The following is a 17,992-nucleotide window of genomic DNA, read 5'->3' as shown; positions in this document are numbered from 1 at the left end:
GCTTGTCTTTCTATGCTGTCCCTCTTGTAGTTGTAATCTAACCTTCCGCCTTAATATAACCTCCTCCGGAGGTCTTGAGAACTGAACCCCTGGTGTCGTATTGTGTTATTGTAATCCAGCCGGGTGTCTTCTTTTTCTTATTGAGCCAGCGTGGCGCGACTTCGTCAACGTCGAGTATAGTCGGGTAATTTGTGCGGACACGACGGCCATTCCGCTCGGCCCACTTTAACATCAAAGTCGTGTCTGTAACAATATATATATATATATATATATATATATATATATATATATGTATATATATATATATATATATATATATATATATATATATATATATATATAATTTCACATAAAACTTATTATCGTCAAGCACAAGACTCCTTGTGGGCAGGCAGTGGCAGACAAGATCCGATACACTGCAATATAAAAGCCGTGGCAGCAAAAGACAAGCAATTTGGCGAAGAAATCACAGCAAGGCACATTCTCTGGTGCTTCTGACACACATTCCAGTTCATTACACATCCGGACAGTTAAAGACTCCCTCCTCTGACTATGGCTCACAGCACACAAATCCTGCATTGTGCTGAGTCAGCACCTCTCGAGAGTACTCTCACTAGTCACCACTGCCCTAGCTGTCAAGACAAGGCCCTGAGGATCTGTCAGGATCCGTCAGGATGCCAGATATTCCACCAGTGAATCTGTCAGGATGCTAGATATTCCACCGGTGAATCTGTCAGCCGGTACCAGCTTGAATTTTATTCTCATCTCTGTGTATGAAACCAGCCAAATGCAGGTGTCTTCAACCACACCGAACCACACAGGTGTAAGAATCCATCGGACTTGCTTAGTTTGTCTCTTCTTCTTCTTTTAACGGCTCCACTCGTTTTCAATAATTTGTGTTGTGGCCAAATCTTTCACGAACTGGCTGGCCAGGTCTGACGCTCGAACGGCATAATTTGTTCAGGCTTCTCTTCTCAACTCAACTACTCTTCCCTGAAAGGCATTGTGGGATCTTGAACGTCCACGAAGGACCAGGGCTGGCAGGTGAGTCCACCGGCTCGACATCCTTCCGCCGGGCCACTGACAGGTAAGGCTTACATGTATAACACCAGGGCGATGGTTTACAGCAGGCTAGACAGCTCAGAGGCGAGGAAACACAGAGCGACACAACACACGATCCCCCTAACACTATTGCTTTCATTGGTTGGAGCTCAATTGTATCAATTCATACATTACCTGTCTGGATGGTGCACCTTTTTGATATTGTGGAGTAAAAATAACATGCAACTCAAGGTCACAAAACAGTCGTTTGAGGAATTACACTTCAAAGAGACCAGAGGTCTATCAGCTGTGCATCTTCGCTAAGGGGAACAATTGGTGCAGGAATTCCCAGGGCCAAAAACGCCATGCCTGATGCTAATCTCGGGCCTTGAACTTTGCAGGGGAAAAAAAAAGAATGCAGGAAAACATTCGTGCTGCTCAGTCGTCGCACTTGATGCTTTGAACATCGCCGAGCTATGCACGCGAGGCATGTACGAGCGACTACACCCTAGGAGATAGACAAAAATACAGCCACATGTACAGAACACCAATGGTGACTTACAGAGTTGCAGTGCACGATTTCCCAAAGGTTCAACACAATGTCACTCGCAACAACCAAGTAAAGAAGGAGGCAAACACCAAACGCGCAGCACTCCACCGACTTCATCGCCCGATTATGCTTGCCCAGGTTGACCGACAAGCAGCGAACGCACAAGATCCCAATGGAGGACACGGACTAGCCGGCTAGCTCGTACATGATGCACGTCACATGGGGTGGCGAAGCGGCATCCAGGAGGCGGACGTAAAACCACGTACACCAGAGGGTTTCCATGAACGAATCCTCGCCTCGCAGCAATAGCTTCTCTCACAAAGGGGAGAGTGCCTGATCCCCGAACCGGCATCGAATTCCGCCTGACGCGCTTCCCATACGTCGCCTTGTGCAGCACAGTTCGGTACGCGTGCACGGCATGGACTTACGTATGTGTGGTACACGTGTGCGTGGCTCCGTATGTCACGCAGTCGCTCTCCGGATCCCGCTCCCTCCGTACAGGCTCCGGGTTCGGCGGAAAGAGGGATGTGGAGAGCTGAGGGTGGTAGGGGGGGGGGGTGGTGATTCCATCCGCCCCTTCTCTCTTCCTCTGACGGGCAGCGGAGCCCTTTCTGCAAGACTGTCAGACAAGTCAGCCACAATACAAAGCTACCTGGGATATACACCCCAACTGATTGGAAAGTTGTACGCAAGTTGACGAACAGCACCCACTCCCTCTGAAACAAATGCAAATGTGTTTAGTTTGCTTGATTTGCTGATGCACAACCGAATGAAAACACCGAGTGCTTGATGAGCAGTGGGGAGTAAATTCAAAATGTTATCTTTAACAACGTCGTTATGAGCACCACATTCACTACAGACTCGTTTCAACAATGAGTTCGTTGTTTCATTGCCATGTAACATGCCGAGGCAGTGAGGACTGCCCGCTGTGAAGTCGGGGTGGTGGTGGTGGCAGATAGGCAGGGACATGGTGGGATGGTGGCAGATTGGCAGGGACATGGCACATGTACAGATCACGGGGACTTAATTTTATGTACCACCACAGACAACTTCTTAAATTGTTTTCAGTTTCTTTAAAACTTTTGATTTTGCTCAACACCTTGTGATGTCACTCCACGAACGGCGCTGACGATTCAAACCATTCATATCGACTTTTTAAAGCATGCACAAGGGGGGAAAACATGAAATTTATGAAGGAAAGAAAAAATATATATCAAATTTCACATAAAACTTATCGTCACTTGTGGTGGTATAAAGAGGCAGGGACATGGTGGGGTGGTTGTGTACATTGGCAGGGACATGGCAGGGTGGTGGTATAGATATGCAGGGACATGATGGGGGTGGTGGTGTAGATAATAGATATGCAGGGACATGGTGGGGGTGGTGGTGTGGATATTCAGGGACATGATGGGGGTGGTGGTATAGATATGCAGGGACATGATGGGGGTGGTGGTGTAGATATGCAGGGACATGGTGGGGGTGGTGGTGTACATTGGCAGGGACATGGTGGGGGTGGTGGTGTACATTGGCAGGGACATGGTGGGGGTGGTGGTGTACATTGGCAGGGACATGGTGGGGGTGGTGGTGTAGATATGCAGGGACATGGTGGGGGTGGTGGTATAGATATGCAGGGACATGGTGGAGGTGGTGGTGTACATTGGCAGGGACATGGTGGTGTACATTGGCAGGGACATGGTGGGGGTGGTGGTGTACATTGGCAGGGACATGGTGGGGGTGGTGGTGTACATTGGCAAGGACATGATGGGGGTGGTGGTGTACATTGGCAGGGACATGGTGGGGGTGGTGGTGTACATTGGCAGGGACATGATGGGGGTGGTGGTGCAGCCAGACAGGCGACGCCATCCTTACCTCGTCTGTTCTTCGAGCCACAGTATAATTGTCAAACACTTACTGTCGCGAAAATCTCAACAAAAGCCGAACCAGTGGTAATTGGGATATAAACATGCTGCCCTGAACACGACAAACCCCTTGAGCTCATAAGAAAAAGACGAGACTAATAAAATCCTCTCAGACCCCTTGTTTGACCGTTTACACAGCAAAATCGACTACAACACAAAACTAGGGGCCCACTCAATTACCGTTTTCCATGAACCATACTTTTACCAACCCCAGCCGCAGCTAATCAAGAAAGACCGCAACCCCGCTGTAGCTGGGGGTAATGAGATCCAGAAAATTGACCTCAAAGGAATTCTCGGAACTGTTCCGTCCTCCCGCCAAACCGGGGCTCCCACACAAGGTTTCACTTTAATTTGGCTGCTTCACCTCCCAACTCCTATTACGGCTTTTGTATCCAAACCCAACTGCCTTATCATGACGTTAACCAGGAGGAAGGTTCGGTGGATGGCAACCTTAACCGAGATGACTTCGTATAATTTGACACAAAAAATAATAATAATAATAAAGTGACGACATCGGCTGCTCCCTGTTGGAAGAAATGTGAATCGCTTGGAATAGATGATTTATAAACAACTTCATATTAGGAGCATGGACTCGTGAGATCCAACTCTTCCACAAGCCTTCGGCATCCATTAGGAAACTCGTCCTGCCCCGTGTAAAACATTTATTCAATAAACAGAACAAAATCAAAACAATCAAAAGCGGTGCGATTTCACGACAGATAAATCAGTGTTCACAAACGTCGACGATAACTGGCTGACCCTTAAAAAGCATAACGTATTCAAGAAGAAAACACAACACGGTAGGTTAGTTTGCCTGCCTCCAAGTGCAAATGGAATCAAATGCATTTCCAAATCCGTTCCCATTGCGTAATCTAATCTCAAATGAGCTACGCGCGCCGCAACGTAACACCGAACTCTGGCACGCGAGGTTTGAAAACGAATGCCGGCTCTGGGAGCGTTTACTGGCCGAGATCACGCTCCGCGGTTTGTACTTTCAACCGGCCCGTCTCATGCAACGTACAGTGTATCGGCAGTACTTTGGCTAAAAGGTAACAACAAGCCTGGAAGGGATCAAAATCCAAAGCGCTTGCCAAGGATCTACCATCCAAAAGTAGTCGGAAATTCCATTTCGTGCATTCGAGAGCGCGTTGCACCTCGGACGGAATTCTTCGAAAGCTTTGAAAAGAAAAAAGAAAAAAACAAAACAAAATTAAAGAACAAAGTATGTACAGAATTTTAAAGTTATGTGCACGTGCTCAGACAGATGCGTCCCTTCTTCACGAAGCATCGAAATCCTCATCGTCTTCCTCGCGCTTGCGCTTCAGGGTGCTGGGCTCGGGCGGCTGTTGGGCGGTGCTGCTCGTCGTGATCAGAATGTTCTTTCCCGGCCCGACGAGTGTCGGTGCATTGATGAGCAAGCTCTGCACCCCGGGCGTCACACTGCCGGCTGAGAAAGAACCAAACAAAGTGAAAACTCCCTCGCGTCTGCACTTCATTGACATCAAAACTAACTCTTATATCGTTCGTAATCTTCAAATCCACCAAAGGACATGTTTGTAATCAAGAAGATGTCCAACCCACCTGTTGATATAAAGTATATCATATTCATTTACCAAGCATTATCTAAAAAGAAAGAATCCGCCATTACAAAGATATGAACATTACATTTTCTTTCACATTGCAATGAATCACCATTTGTCGTTCTAGCCAATCAACGCTTCCAGAGCTAGTTAAGCAGTAGGCCTGAATTTGAGGCAAGAACTCAAGATAAGTTTCCTCGGATTCCCTCGCACCTTGCTGAACACTGTTTGATACAATGTATTGCCTTGCTTTCATTCCCTTGATGTTTGTCCAACTGTCAGTTTTATCTTGCTCTTCCATGAGCCTCACTCCTGGAAAAAAAGAAAAAAATTAAACAAAAAAATGTATCTGTCACGATTGTGCATTGCAAACGTTACCCAGATTGCACCAGCACAAGATAATAAATAACCACTCCCGATATTTTCAATCCCTTGGTGGTCTCATCCCAGCATGCTGATACTTTCAAGCTTCACACAAAAACACTCTCTAAACCTCTTTACCAAGGAATCTACTCTTCCCAAGTAGAGAACAACTGCTTCAGAAAAATCGTTCTTTACAAGATAAACCCTTGCAGTCTCAAAAAGAGCACATTCTTCATTTCTTGTAAATCTGAAGTTAAGTAAGATTTCTCCAAATAAAGATAACCTTTCCAAGCAAGTTTATTGTTACAGTTAGCAAGCTTTTGCCGATTTAGATATTCCGAAGATTTGTGGCCTTGCACGTCACAATCTTGCTTCACAAAATTGATGCTTTCGTATTCTCCTCCACGGCTCATCAGTTCTCAAGCATACAAGACTTGTGTGAGATGCATCACAGAATATGAACCCCAATTATATGTCGGAACCACTCTCACTCACCCATCTCTTTTCAAACGAGCGAAGAATAAAGTACAGTCGGACTCTGACATTCGCGGTCCCAACATTACCGGTTTATAAAATGCGACCTGCTTCTACATTCGTGGCCGTGTCCCACGTATTCGTGGTTTTTCGGTGGCGCAAAAATTTTTTTGGGCCCACCCATGGACTTACGTGGTACTTCGTTGATTATCCCTTTTCAGCTATAGTAGGTATGGATCTCAGGGGCTCCCACACAGGTATGGCCCCCATGTATGGATCGCAAGTTAATATCGTTAGTATTTTCTGTTTAAGGAAACAGCCTGGTTCAGAGACAATTTCAAACTCTCCACATGGGGAGGGGAGAGAGGAGTGAAGAAGATTATAGATGGGATATGACGTGGGGAGTGGGGTTGCTTGGGTTCTGACGTATTATTTTATCATTTATTTTTGATTGGGAAACATGAGTGATCATTTAATTATATATCGATTGTTTTGTTTTCAGTCTCAAGATTCCTTTAGTCTGCACATTATTAATGTGTAACTCTCTCCCCTGTAATATGGTGTAAATCTTGGGCCGATCAGTGAGGCTGGTTCATGGAATGTAAGTAAATTTCACTTTTAATTTTAATCTAAAATAAAATTCTAACACAAGGCTGTGAGAACATTACGTTTAAAATTATGCAATTTAAACGCAACATCTTTCTTCGTAAGATAATACAGAATACCGTATAATCCTTTAAGTTTAAACTTCAAACATCGAGCAGTTAAAACGGCGGCAAATTCTGGGATGAAGACGTGCTTTGGCAAGCACACAAGATCGAAGCACAAACAGTTTGTGTTCGATAAAGGAACGTGACACTCGTAGCAAAAGAGTGAGCTAAACTTTTGGAATTTTATTTGTAAGCATTTAATGAAAACCGTAATCGTGTACATTCGTGTTCGTAAAATTTTAACATTTTCTCTTTTGAAAAAATATTTTCCCCGGCTGGCGCACATAACACTTCCAAAAGCATCTTCCATGTGTCACACATAAAACAGCTGTACGTGCACATAAACTATCCTCCACCATGCCGTTTGTGGTTTTTCACAGGCGTATTCACAGTTTACTTTGACATTTGCGGCCCTGTGCTCATTTTTTTCTGTGCAGTGCTTTTGCCCTGTTATGTGTGTATTCGTGGTTTTTGCTGGCATATTCACGGTTTTTCACGGGATTTTTTATTTTCCCTTATGAATCACCAACTTCCAGGAACTTCTCCCCCATTTTTCCATTTAAACAGTAGCCCCACATTAGTGGATTAAACATTCGCGGCATTTTCCAGGAACTTTTCCTCCGCGAATATCAGGGTCTGACTGTATTTCAACCTCTCGGCATCTTCCAGCATAAATATCAAGCCCTAGGGCGTTTTCCTTCATCACTACAGAATTGTAGAAGGCCGTATTTTGGTGCTCCGGATGTTCCCGACTATCAAGGTACAGTACCAACTTAGGCTATTCTTTGTCAAAACTTTTCTGCAGCCAATCTAGGGTCCCTTTTCTCAGGTCGTAGTTATCATGTTATATCCATTAAGTTTCCTGCCATTTGAACCAATTCTCATTTTGTATTCTGCCTCTATTATATTCTGCCTCTATTATATTATATTCTGCCTCCATATATTATTCTGCTCTTTACAAAGTCCATATATTTATTGTCCTGTCCAATTTGATATTAGCTCTTCCACAAATCTCCAATAAAGTAAAACATTGAAATTAACTTCATTGCAAAGAAAAGTCCCAACAAGGAGCACGCACCAGGTTTGACTGTGGTTGTGGTGGAAGGCAGCTGCAGTGTGATCCGCTGGCCGAGTGACACCGGTGTGCCGACCTTTGCAGCCACAGAGATACCGGACAGGCCACCAGATGCTAAAAATAAAATAATCAATAACATTAACGAAGTACAAGTTAACCTCACCAATCACAATATAAACAAAAAAGAGGAATCAGAGATTGCAGACACTTGTCAGGACGTTTTTTAGTGGTTTTTAAGGCTTTTGTGTCGAGACAAATATGACGGCCGAACCACGTGACCAATGACATCATTTTTTTTTCTCCACCAATTTATCCATAGATGATGCTCAAAAAATTTCATTTTGATCGGATGAAGTTTTGTACTTGTCAAATTATGACGTCATAATGGAGGAACCTATGACATCATCATTAACATATGTTATTCCCCATGGAGAGTTCTTTACAATGAGCCATGTCTCAATTTTTCTATGCAGTGCTTTGGGAAATATAAAGGTGCAAAGTTTTTCGTTTTTTCCAAGATGGCACCTGTACCACGTGACCTATGACATCATAATTATCATTAAAAAATGATACAGGTGGAGTTGCACCTATGGCGAAAATTTCCTGTCAATCGGACGATGGTTGCAGATAAAATCATGTTTAGTATGTGTGGACAAATAGACAGACAGACAGACTCAAATGCAATACCCTCTCCTCTGATGAGGGTAACAAGAGATTTCATAGAACACCTTACCCAACGCGGTGTTCAAGTTTGTAATTTAATTGAAATAAACTAATGATTTGAAATAAATAAAGGCTGTTTAAAAAAGATTCAGGAAGAGCATCGCGATTGATGCAGTGTCTTATACACCACTTTATTTAACATGCCCAAATACTGCAAAACTGGAAGTTTTGGGAAGCGGAAAGAAGGCAATTTTTGTTCTACAGTGTTGAAGTGTATCATTAAATTGAACTTAAATAAAGATTATAAAGGTCGTATCTATCTATAATTCCAGCAATCTCTGTGTGTGTGTGTGTGTGTGTGTGTGTGTGTGTGTGTGTGTGTGTCTGTGTGTCTGTGTGTGTGTTTGTTTGTTTGTCTGTGACCGCTGTTTCTCGACAACCACGGGTCCGATATACTTTAAACTTGCCAGGTATATTGCTGGGGACCCGAGGATGTGCCTTTTCAAGGTTTCATATTAATCGGACAAGTAGTTACCGAGCTATGTCCAAAAAACGATTCAACCAATCAGAGAGCAGCGAGCTATCACGTGTGCCGAACGTGCCGAACAGACTCTGCCTCGGACGGCACATTTGAGAGCGTATTCATTTATTTCACGTTGGCAAACTATGTTGGCGTTAAACTATGTTTTAAAACTAATTAAAACTAATTTGCGATTCTTTCGCTTTCCTGCGCGTTTATGCACGCTATGGCGATTTCTTTACCAAACTCCGCAAGCCGTTCGCTTTGGACCAAACCATTTCATGTAAATAGAGGGGGGGGATTGTCACCGTACTCGCAAGCCGTTCGCTTTGGACCAAACCATTTCATGTAAATAGAGGGGGGGGGATTGTCACCGTACTCGCAAGCCGTTCGCTTTGGACCAAACCATTTCATGTAAATAGAGGGGGGGGGATATAATTTTAGATATATATATAGTACGGGCATGCCCTAGTAAAAATAAATTCTGGGAGTTAACTGTCGTTGATGCAGCCGTTTTTTTTTGTTTGTTTGTTTTTTACACCACCCTATTTAACACTTCACATTAATAAATAATGGACCTGTTTGGAATCCCCAGTTCATGAGACAGATCTCCGGTTCAAATCTCAGATGCTGCACAGATTTGTCGACGTCCACTTTAATAAATAAAAATATGTTATCCATTCATTTGTGGGGGTTATGAATTGGTTAATCAAAGTTTATAACATCACATTCAATGATTTTATTGTGAGAATGATTATATGTAAAAAATACTTAAATTTTGCTACTAAACATTCAGCCATCCAAAGCTCAATTAACACCACAGTACTACAGGCTGATGCATCAAAATGCTTTTATAAACAGAGAAAAATAGTCATCAACACAAATTAAATCAGCATGATGAAAAACCTACCAACAGTCAACGGTGTCGTGCGAGTTGTAGCAACTGATCCCACACTGATCCGCGGCAGAGTGATGCGACCAGCTGTTAACTGGGTATGAGAATACAGTAACGTTGAGTTGAGTAGAAATATGGCTTCCAGAAAAAGATATTCATGGCAAGAGCACGACCATTGCAGAAAAAAATTGCATATCCAAGACAGGCACGCACAACACTCACGCATGCACGCATTCATGCACAAGACGTGCTTGTGCACGCACGCTTGTAGGCGTAAGACTCCAGTTTTCCCTTACTTCATGCACAGGTAGAAAGCCACTCGCTCATTAACTACCTTCTTGCCAAGTGACTTAAGGCGGTAGTTGGGAGCCGTAAGGCAGAAACGGTCTGGTGGCAGCCTTGGCCCAGTATAGGGCTTTATCAGAGGAAGTGGCACCTGGTTTTTCTGTCGTGCAATCTCCAGCAAGAACTGCCAAAAGACAAGGGGCATCAAAACAGATGCCATAAACTGGTCATGATTTTTGGTCATGACCATTTAAAACCAAATTCCAATTAAAATGATCCTTTTGCAAGATTTATTCTCCAGAAGTCTTTATTTTAAGTCATACTTTACCACAGAAAAGTTATTGTGATATCTATATAATAAAGCAGGACTGACTGTCTGTCCATCCTCAAACTACTCCCTCAATTTTTGTGGCTAGCACCACCAAACTTTCTGTGGAACGTTTTAGGGTCCCAGCATGTATCCTAAATTCCTCTGAAGAACGGGAAAAAATTAACATTTTCGACAAAAATTAACAGGGTGGGAGCTTTCCTAAATTCCTCAATACAATTATGCTTTTGTGTTTCCACCCATACGAAGCTTCTTCTTCTTCTTCCTCTTCTTCTTCCTCTTCTTCTTCTTCTTTCTCTCTCTCTCTCTCTCTCTCTCTCTCTCTCTCTCTCTCTCTCTCTCTCTCTTCTCTCTTTCTCTCTCTCTCTCTCTCTCTCTCTATATGTAAACTCGTTCGGCATTAGCAGTTTCGCCATTTCCTGCACGTGGAAACATTCGCCGATTTGGTAATAGCTCAATAAAACTGTGATTTTGCATTTCCACCAGAACGACGCCGCTTTTTCTTTGTGTGTAAACAGTCGCGGCTTTGGCAATTTCTCAAAACAATTGAGACTCCATTTCCACCCATGAGATGCCGCTATTTTTCACTCGCAATTGCGGATTCGGCATTTGCAGTTTCGCCATTGACCGCAGAAACTTTACCCACCTTCTGGTAGTATCAGCTGCAGTAAGTTTTTCCCAAGTCATTCACGAACCAGCTGTCCAGCCTGACGTTCAACCGAAGGTGACACAGGAATGTAAAATATATTGGATCATGGTTTGGCATTCACAGTTTCCGCATTGTCTGTTTGCTTTTGAACACTTAAAAATGCAACATGTACCACAAAGGCTCAAAATGCCGAGAAAAGAAATTGTCTTACGAAGCTCGGACACTCAAAAATAAACAGGAAACAAGTACAAGTAAAAAATACTGAATCTCACAGAAAAATGTGACAAAGTTCAAGCTTCAGAGGAAGAACATGCAAGAGATACTGATGCTCATGGACAGGACAGACAAAGTTCAAGCTTCAGATGAAGAACAGGCAAGAGATACTGAAGCTCACGGAGAGGCCAGACAAAGTTCAAGCTTCAGATGAAGAACAGGCAAGAGATACTGAAGCTCATGGAGAGGCCAGAAACAGAATAAGCGATGTTGCTACAAATCCCACCCACACGTTGCACTGGTACCTCGCCAATTAAAAAATAAAATAAAAGCAGTGGGTAATAAAACACATCAGTAAAGCCATCCTCGGAACCTGTCTTCATACATACAAGAATGAGCACTCCGGCATTGTTCTTTCTGAAGATGGCTTGGGAAAAATCACATAAACTGCTCTTATTCTCTGTCATTAGTTGATCTGAGGCCGCTGCACTTCGGATCAGACTTTGGTGGGTTAAACTGCTTTTCTGAGCACGCAATGATCTCTTTTCCGCAGAGTCTGCTCGAGATACGATACATAGTTACATTTGCTGCAATGCTTTGGTATTTCAACATTGTCAGATGATAGAAACTGCTGTAAGTGCAGTCTTGGATGATATATCTATATGTATGATGCCTTTTCTCTTTCCATTTGGAATGCCTTGAGCAGTTAGGCATTAGCTAAAGGAGGCGTTATAGAGGCCCCTGCTTCACAATTCTCTCTAGATATCAGCCATGATATTTCTTGGGCAAAGAACATTTCTATGTTGGCCTCCAAATCCAGTCACCGACTGGGCATCCTCAGTCAAAAAAAAAAAAATTGGGGAAAACCAAATCCAGAAATATTGGCAATTTTAAATATATAAATAGAAAATTAAAATTGTGTTTTTGGGGGGGGGGGGGGAGGGTAGTAATGTGAGGGAGGTGAGAGGCGAGTAGAAAAATTAACAGGAAACAAGGCTCCATTCCCAGACTTAACTCATGAATTTGACCTTTCACACCATATTTTAAAAATAAACTAGGTTGTGTGCCATGAAATTTGCAAAGCGAGCATTTCAAAGTATCCCATATCCAATGGAAGTGTCAGATTGGTATAGGGGATGAATAGTTATTTGGGTAATTTGCACATTTGAGTGTTTACATTAAAAGTCAGAGGTCCTTCACATACCATATCATGGCTGATAGCAGCTGAAGATGTTTGAATGCAGCGTATAAATATAGAATACCAATTCAGGTGCATTACCTTATACCTGGCATGCCTCCCGTCACTTCACTGCCAGGTAAAATCAAACAATATAGCACACTGTACTTCACAAACACATTTCATGGCAATCCATATGTAAAATGAAGCAAAACAAGTGAAAAATGATTTTTTTTTTTTACATGTAATTGTTGTCATGACTGACTTGTTGTTTGTGGGCTACTTCCGTGTACTTTTATATTGCTTTGAGAAATATTACTACATGCATTTTGTTTGAACTGCTGCATGAAGAAACCATCAGCGCTGCTTCCTTTTCTTCTTCTTCAAACACTGGCAGAGGCTTTTAAAACAGGCAAGTTCGTGATTAAAATTTTTGTTCCAAGTAAATTGATTATCAGCTTTCCAGAAACTTGGCTCCTTTTATATATTAATGATAGGATGTATATTCCATTCGGAATATTAATCAGGATGGAAAAGCTGTCCAAACCCCAAGTTGTCACATGTCGAATGGTAAAGCTCTTGAAGTGCATAATAAAACGATGATAGCACTCCTTGATAGCATCCCCCACGAGACGACAGAGAAGTTTCACATTTCGTTTTTCCTGTAACAAAACTGAGAAGCTCTCACACACTCGCGAGATTCACCGTTTTCTCCCCTCCTCTTTTCCTGTATGGTCATTTTCCTGTTTGCTGATGTTTGGGCCCTCATCTATTTCCTATCTTATATGTGGCCTACTTTGCATCAATACCTCAAACATGAAACAATCTCAGTTTTTGTTCCCTGCAAGCACAAGCTGAGCCACATATCCCATTTGTACAACGTTCTATTTGCCACTTTGATTACAGTCTGGGTGGGTCATGGTTGGCATAGCATGAAAACTCATGAACAAATTCATGAAAACGCTCAGGCAGCAATGTAATCTGTCTCCTAATGAAGAAAACGCTTGCGTTTACAGAGCAGGATGGGGGAGTTCGACACAAGGCAGTTGGTAAAACGATCAACATTGGTACGCACATCTCTGGGTGGTGGGGAGCTAAAAGAATGGTCCATGCGGCATTGAACGGAGAGCTTAACATCATCGGAATCAATGGTGTTTTTCTTGGCATGAATGGAGTAGACTCGTGCATCGTCCAATATGCCAGTCACGTACCCTGGGGGGATAGATGAGGGATCGTAACAAAAATCTATCAAAAAGCGACAACATGATATTGAAAACAAAGTTTGTGCATACAACCAATCACCAATATCCCAGCGATTGGGTGGTAATGTGAATATATATGTGTATTGTGTAATATGAAAGCTAAATCTTAAACGGTTTTTGAAATATTGCATGCACAAGCCAAATTACCAAGATGGTTGCCATGGCAACATAATTCAGCCAATCACCGCTGTGATCTAATCAGGTTGAGATACTGTCATGCGGAATAGATATCTGCAATATTAAAACTAAAGATTTAACGGCTTTTGAAATATCATGCACACAAAAGTGTCGGTCGGTCGGACGGAGCTCATTTTAATGTCCCCCATCTCCGACCTTGTCGGAGGGTCAGGGACAAAAAGAAGTTTGATGCACAAACAAAGCAAACAAGGTGATGGCTTTTGAAAGCAGCATACAGCAAAATCACATGCATGTTCCATTTATGACATCGTAGCTTCACCACAGTTGCAGGGGAAGCATTTCATATCGTACTTTTGAAAAACTTTTGCGAGAACGGTTATGGCACCTATGCGGTGAATCACTTTAAAGCCAAGTGTATTTTGAATGCTGTTTTGTTTTACAAAAAAAAATAATTCCTTCCATACTAGGTCACCAGACTGGTCACCGTAATGGCTAGTCCGTCTGCTATGAGGCTTATGTAAAAAGTGAGTTGCCATATGGCAAGAAGGGGCAACTAACTGAGTAGCAGTTGGACCAGAGTTGGGGAAAAAAGCAAAGGAATAAAGACGGAGCAAGAGAGATTGGGAGAGGGAGATTGGGATAGGGAGATTGGGATAGGGAGATTGGGATAGAGAGATTGGGATAGAGAGATTGGGATAGAGAGATTGGGATAGAGAGATTGGGATAGAGAGATTGGGATAGAGAGATTGGGATAGAGAGATTGGGATAGAGAGATTGGGATAGGGAGATTGGGTTAGGGAGATTGGGATAGGGAGATTGGGATAGAGAGATTGGGATAGAGAGATTGGGATAGAGAGATTGGGATAGAGAGATTGGGATAGAGAGATTGGGATAGAGAGATTGGGATAGAGAGATTGGGATAGAGAGATTGGGATAGAGAGATTGGGATAGAGAGATTGGGATAGAGAGATTGGGATAGAGAGATTGGGATAGAGAGATTGGGATAGAGAGATTGGGATAGAGAGATTGGGATAGAGAGATTGGGATAGAGAGATTGGGATAGAGAGATTGGGATAGAGAGATTGGGATAGAGAGATTGGGATAGAGAGATTGGGATAGAGAGATTGGGATAGAGAGATTGGGATAGAGAGATTGGGATAGAGAGATTGGGATAGAGAGATTGGGATAGAGAGATTGGGATAGAGATATTGGGATAGAGAGATTGGGATAGAGAGATTGGGATAGAGAGATTGGGATAGAGAGATTGGGATAGAGATTGGGATAGAGATTGGGATAGAGAGATTGGGATAGAGAGATTGGGGGAGAGAGATTGGGAGAGAGAGGAAGATGAAGATGAAGAGAAAGAGGGAGAAGAGGGAGAAGAGGGAGAAGAGGGAGAAGAGGGAGAAGAGGGAGAAGAGAGGGAGAAGAGAGGGAGAAGATCAATGTGTGTCCCGTCTGCTGACATGTTGGTGAATGCTGAAGATCCCACGGTGTCCCTCGCGAAGAGTAGGCGAGCTATCATCGGCACCATCAACAAATTACCAATCCCTGCCTAACTACAGCTGGGAGAGGGATGGTAAACTATCCGGCATACGAATAGTCGTCATGGTGAATCCACACATTGCAAATGGCATCAATAGAGTTCATATTTCAATCGGTGCAATAACCGGTCTCACTCACTGTAAGTAAACTCGAGCATGAGGTTAACAACCCGTGGTTCAAACTCCGTCACTCCCATGTCCTTCAAGATCGCCACCATCACCTACGAACGAAGAGACGGATGGGCCTGACATCAACAAATGGAGCGTTCACAAGATCTGATAAAATTTTAAACCGTTATCTGAACATGATAAAAACAGTGGAGAGGTTTATAAATAAATCTTTTTGAAGAAAACCTCACCTGCGCATCTTTCGGAGTGCTCTTAGGCGCTGCCATTTTGTGCGCGCTTCCATTCCATTCCCTCCTCCGCCTTCCCCTCAGTTTTTCGTTAATTTGTTATTGTTTACACATAGATTAGTCACCGAATCACTCACTCTAAACTTTGACAAAACATACCATACGATGAGATAGCTTAAGAAATTACGAACGAATTATTATAAATTACTGTAAACGTTGCATAACGCCATGACTTACAAACACTGTACTCTTTTATCAGTCATTAAAAATGCACTGAAGACGTATATTACGCTAATAAGATTTATCAAAATTAAAATAGAATTGCAAACATTTTTTGGAGGATTGTACAAAACAGTGTAGCAGCAGGAGAGTCTGGCCATCCAGTGTTATCTCCACAGAGCGCTGTAATTGGGCGATCGTAGTCACGTGGTTTCAAGGCGCCATGTTGCTCCCCCACCTAGGCCATAGCTTGCTCTATGGGGGGGGGGTGCTCTCGCGAGATCTCACGCGATCCCGTTGGAGACGCAAGGGCATAAGGTATAATCACCAAAACACACACATTGAGCAGGAACAGCGTCACATTACATCTCCTCTCCGTCTTATCGTCTTAGTTGACGTCTCGTCTCCATCGTCATAAATATCTATATGTGACGTCTCGTCTCCATCGTCATAAATATCTACATGTTGAGGAAGATTCTCTGTTGTGTGGCCGTAGGCTGACACACGCCCTCCTTGGAAAAGTATAAAAGCATGCCCTAACCTGCAAGGGGCACTGCATCAGCAGCACAGCCAATGATGCTACTCACAGCCATGTGCTGCATACAAAAGAAGAAAATCTACTGGACCTTCTGAAAGAACTGAAGTTGTTGGTGCTTCGCTAACTTCCAAGAATGCTTCAAAGAACAACCCAAAAAATTGTTAAACCACAGAACTTGTGCATTGCATGCTTGGGCTGTGGAAGGTACCTGGCACAGGCTTGAAAAAAGGAGATACAAGCTGAAGTATAATAGTCGAGGACAAGGTGAAGAAGATCAAAGGCATTCAAGATTCATCCACAACATAACCCAACTTACAGGCTGAATATACCCATTACTATTACATTGAGGTATAACCAAAGTGATGCAAGCCTCAAATCCAGAAACACTGACTTTGGAAGTATTCATGTTGGAGATATCACAATACAGGAGTGAATATTTTTTCTAATGTGAGAAAAAACCCAATACTCTAGTATGCTGTCATTCTTGGGCACAATAAAACAAATATTAATACATTTTGTCAGCTTAAATAGCGAGCATGAGGTGGCTGCCAGGTTTACAACCCATCTTTCATTATTCTTAATGGCAAACTTATTTTTGAACTATTATTAACCCTTAAGTAACTGTTTTTTGTCTACAAAGTCGAGGCTCGTGGAGGAGCTGGAATATAGAACAGATCAGGACATGAGAGAACAAAAGGAACAGGTGCTTTGAGTTAGGCAAACTATCTGGTGGAATGGGCCTCCTTAGCCCCTCCTGGGCTTGCAGGGTGAGCTGCTGCAGCAAATTCCATCCTCCATCAAGGGGGTGTATGGGGGCACTCCTCCACCCAGTGGTCTGCATCTCACCTCAGTCCCAAGCTGTTCGAATGGATGTAGGGTTGAGTCGCTCTGATCAAAGGCTTGTGGCTCTTGGGTCATCATACAGGCAGTTCTAGGATTCTGTGATGCACAGGGTGTGCAGGTTGCTCAGCTGCTTTGAAGGCAGCCTGTCTGGTTGCAGCCTAGATATTTTCAACCATCTATCCCTCCCAGCAGTTGTGCATGGAAGAAGTTTCGGGAACTGAGTGGCGTGCTGACGAGGAGGGGAGCGTCGTTGAAGCTGAAGGGAAAGGTGTATGCTGCATGTGTGAGAAGTGTTCTGATATATGGGAGCGAGACATGGTTAATGAACATAGCGCAGCAACAAAGGGTGGAAATGCGAATGGTTCGGTGGATGTGCGGAGTATCGTTGAGAGAGAAGAAGACAAATGATGAATTGCGAAAGATGATGGGAATAGAGCCTGTGATGGATGCTGTGAAGAGGAACAGGTTAAGATGGTTTGGTCATGTGTTGAGGAAGGATGAAAGTGACTGGTTGAGAAGAGTGATGGAAATGAATGTAGAAGGAAGTAGAGGACGGGGAAGACCGCGAAAGACTTGGCTAAAGATGGTGGAAGAAGAAATGCGGGCAAGGGGGTTAATAAGGGGAGATGCAGAAAATAGGGCAAAATGGA

General features: G+C 43.2%; 2 protein-coding genes across 16 annotated transcripts in view; both read right to left on the bottom strand.

The window, feature by feature from the left end:
* LOC137435083 (FERM, ARHGEF and pleckstrin domain-containing protein 1) overlaps nucleotides 1-2,948 on the bottom strand; it is a 116,718-nt gene extending 113,770 nt beyond the window's left edge. For 2 of the 12 annotated variants that reach the window (XM_078784675.1, XM_078784677.1), the window contains exon 1: nucleotides 2,020-2,943. The gene's annotated coding sequence lies outside the window, so the exon portion shown is untranslated. Of the gene's footprint in view, nucleotides 1-1,603 lie in introns of all 12 variants that reach the window. The other 10 variants (XM_078784666.1, XM_078784670.1, XM_068128516.2 and 7 more) reach the window with 9 other exon arrangements.
* A 1,210-nt stretch (nucleotides 2,949-4,158) lies between these two features.
* LOC137435084 (transcription initiation factor TFIID subunit 9-like) lies at nucleotides 4,159-16,152 on the bottom strand. 4 transcript variants are annotated; one of them, XM_068128522.2, is made up of 8 exons: nucleotides 15,746-16,148; nucleotides 15,526-15,607; nucleotides 13,518-13,654; nucleotides 10,125-10,259; nucleotides 9,806-9,884; nucleotides 7,716-7,826; nucleotides 5,304-5,402; nucleotides 4,159-4,957 (listed from the first exon to the last, which is right to left on the bottom strand). In XM_068128522.2, exons 1-8 carry the CDS (start codon nucleotides 15,779-15,781, stop codon nucleotides 4,788-4,790), a joined length of 849 nt encoding a protein of 282 aa, XP_067984623.2. In that variant the 5' UTR covers nucleotides 15,782-16,148; the 3' UTR covers nucleotides 4,159-4,787. The 4 variants fall into 4 exon arrangements, with proteins under 4 accessions (XP_067984623.2, XP_067984624.2, XP_078640804.1 ...); XM_068128523.2 differs by lacking the exon at nucleotides 5,304-5,402 and having other exon boundaries at nucleotides 15,746-16,152; XM_078784678.1 differs by lacking the exon at nucleotides 10,125-10,259 and having other exon boundaries at nucleotides 15,746-16,133.
* Between the last annotated feature and the right edge of the window lie 1,840 nt (nucleotides 16,153-17,992).

The sequence above is a fragment of the Myxine glutinosa genome, chromosome 9 (assembly GCF_964187855.1).
Source record: "Myxine glutinosa chromosome 9, kmMyxGlut1.1, whole genome shotgun sequence".
NCBI lineage: Eukaryota > Metazoa > Chordata > Myxini > Myxiniformes > Myxinidae > Myxine > Myxine glutinosa.
This window is presented reverse-complemented; position numbering and strand designations above follow the sequence as displayed.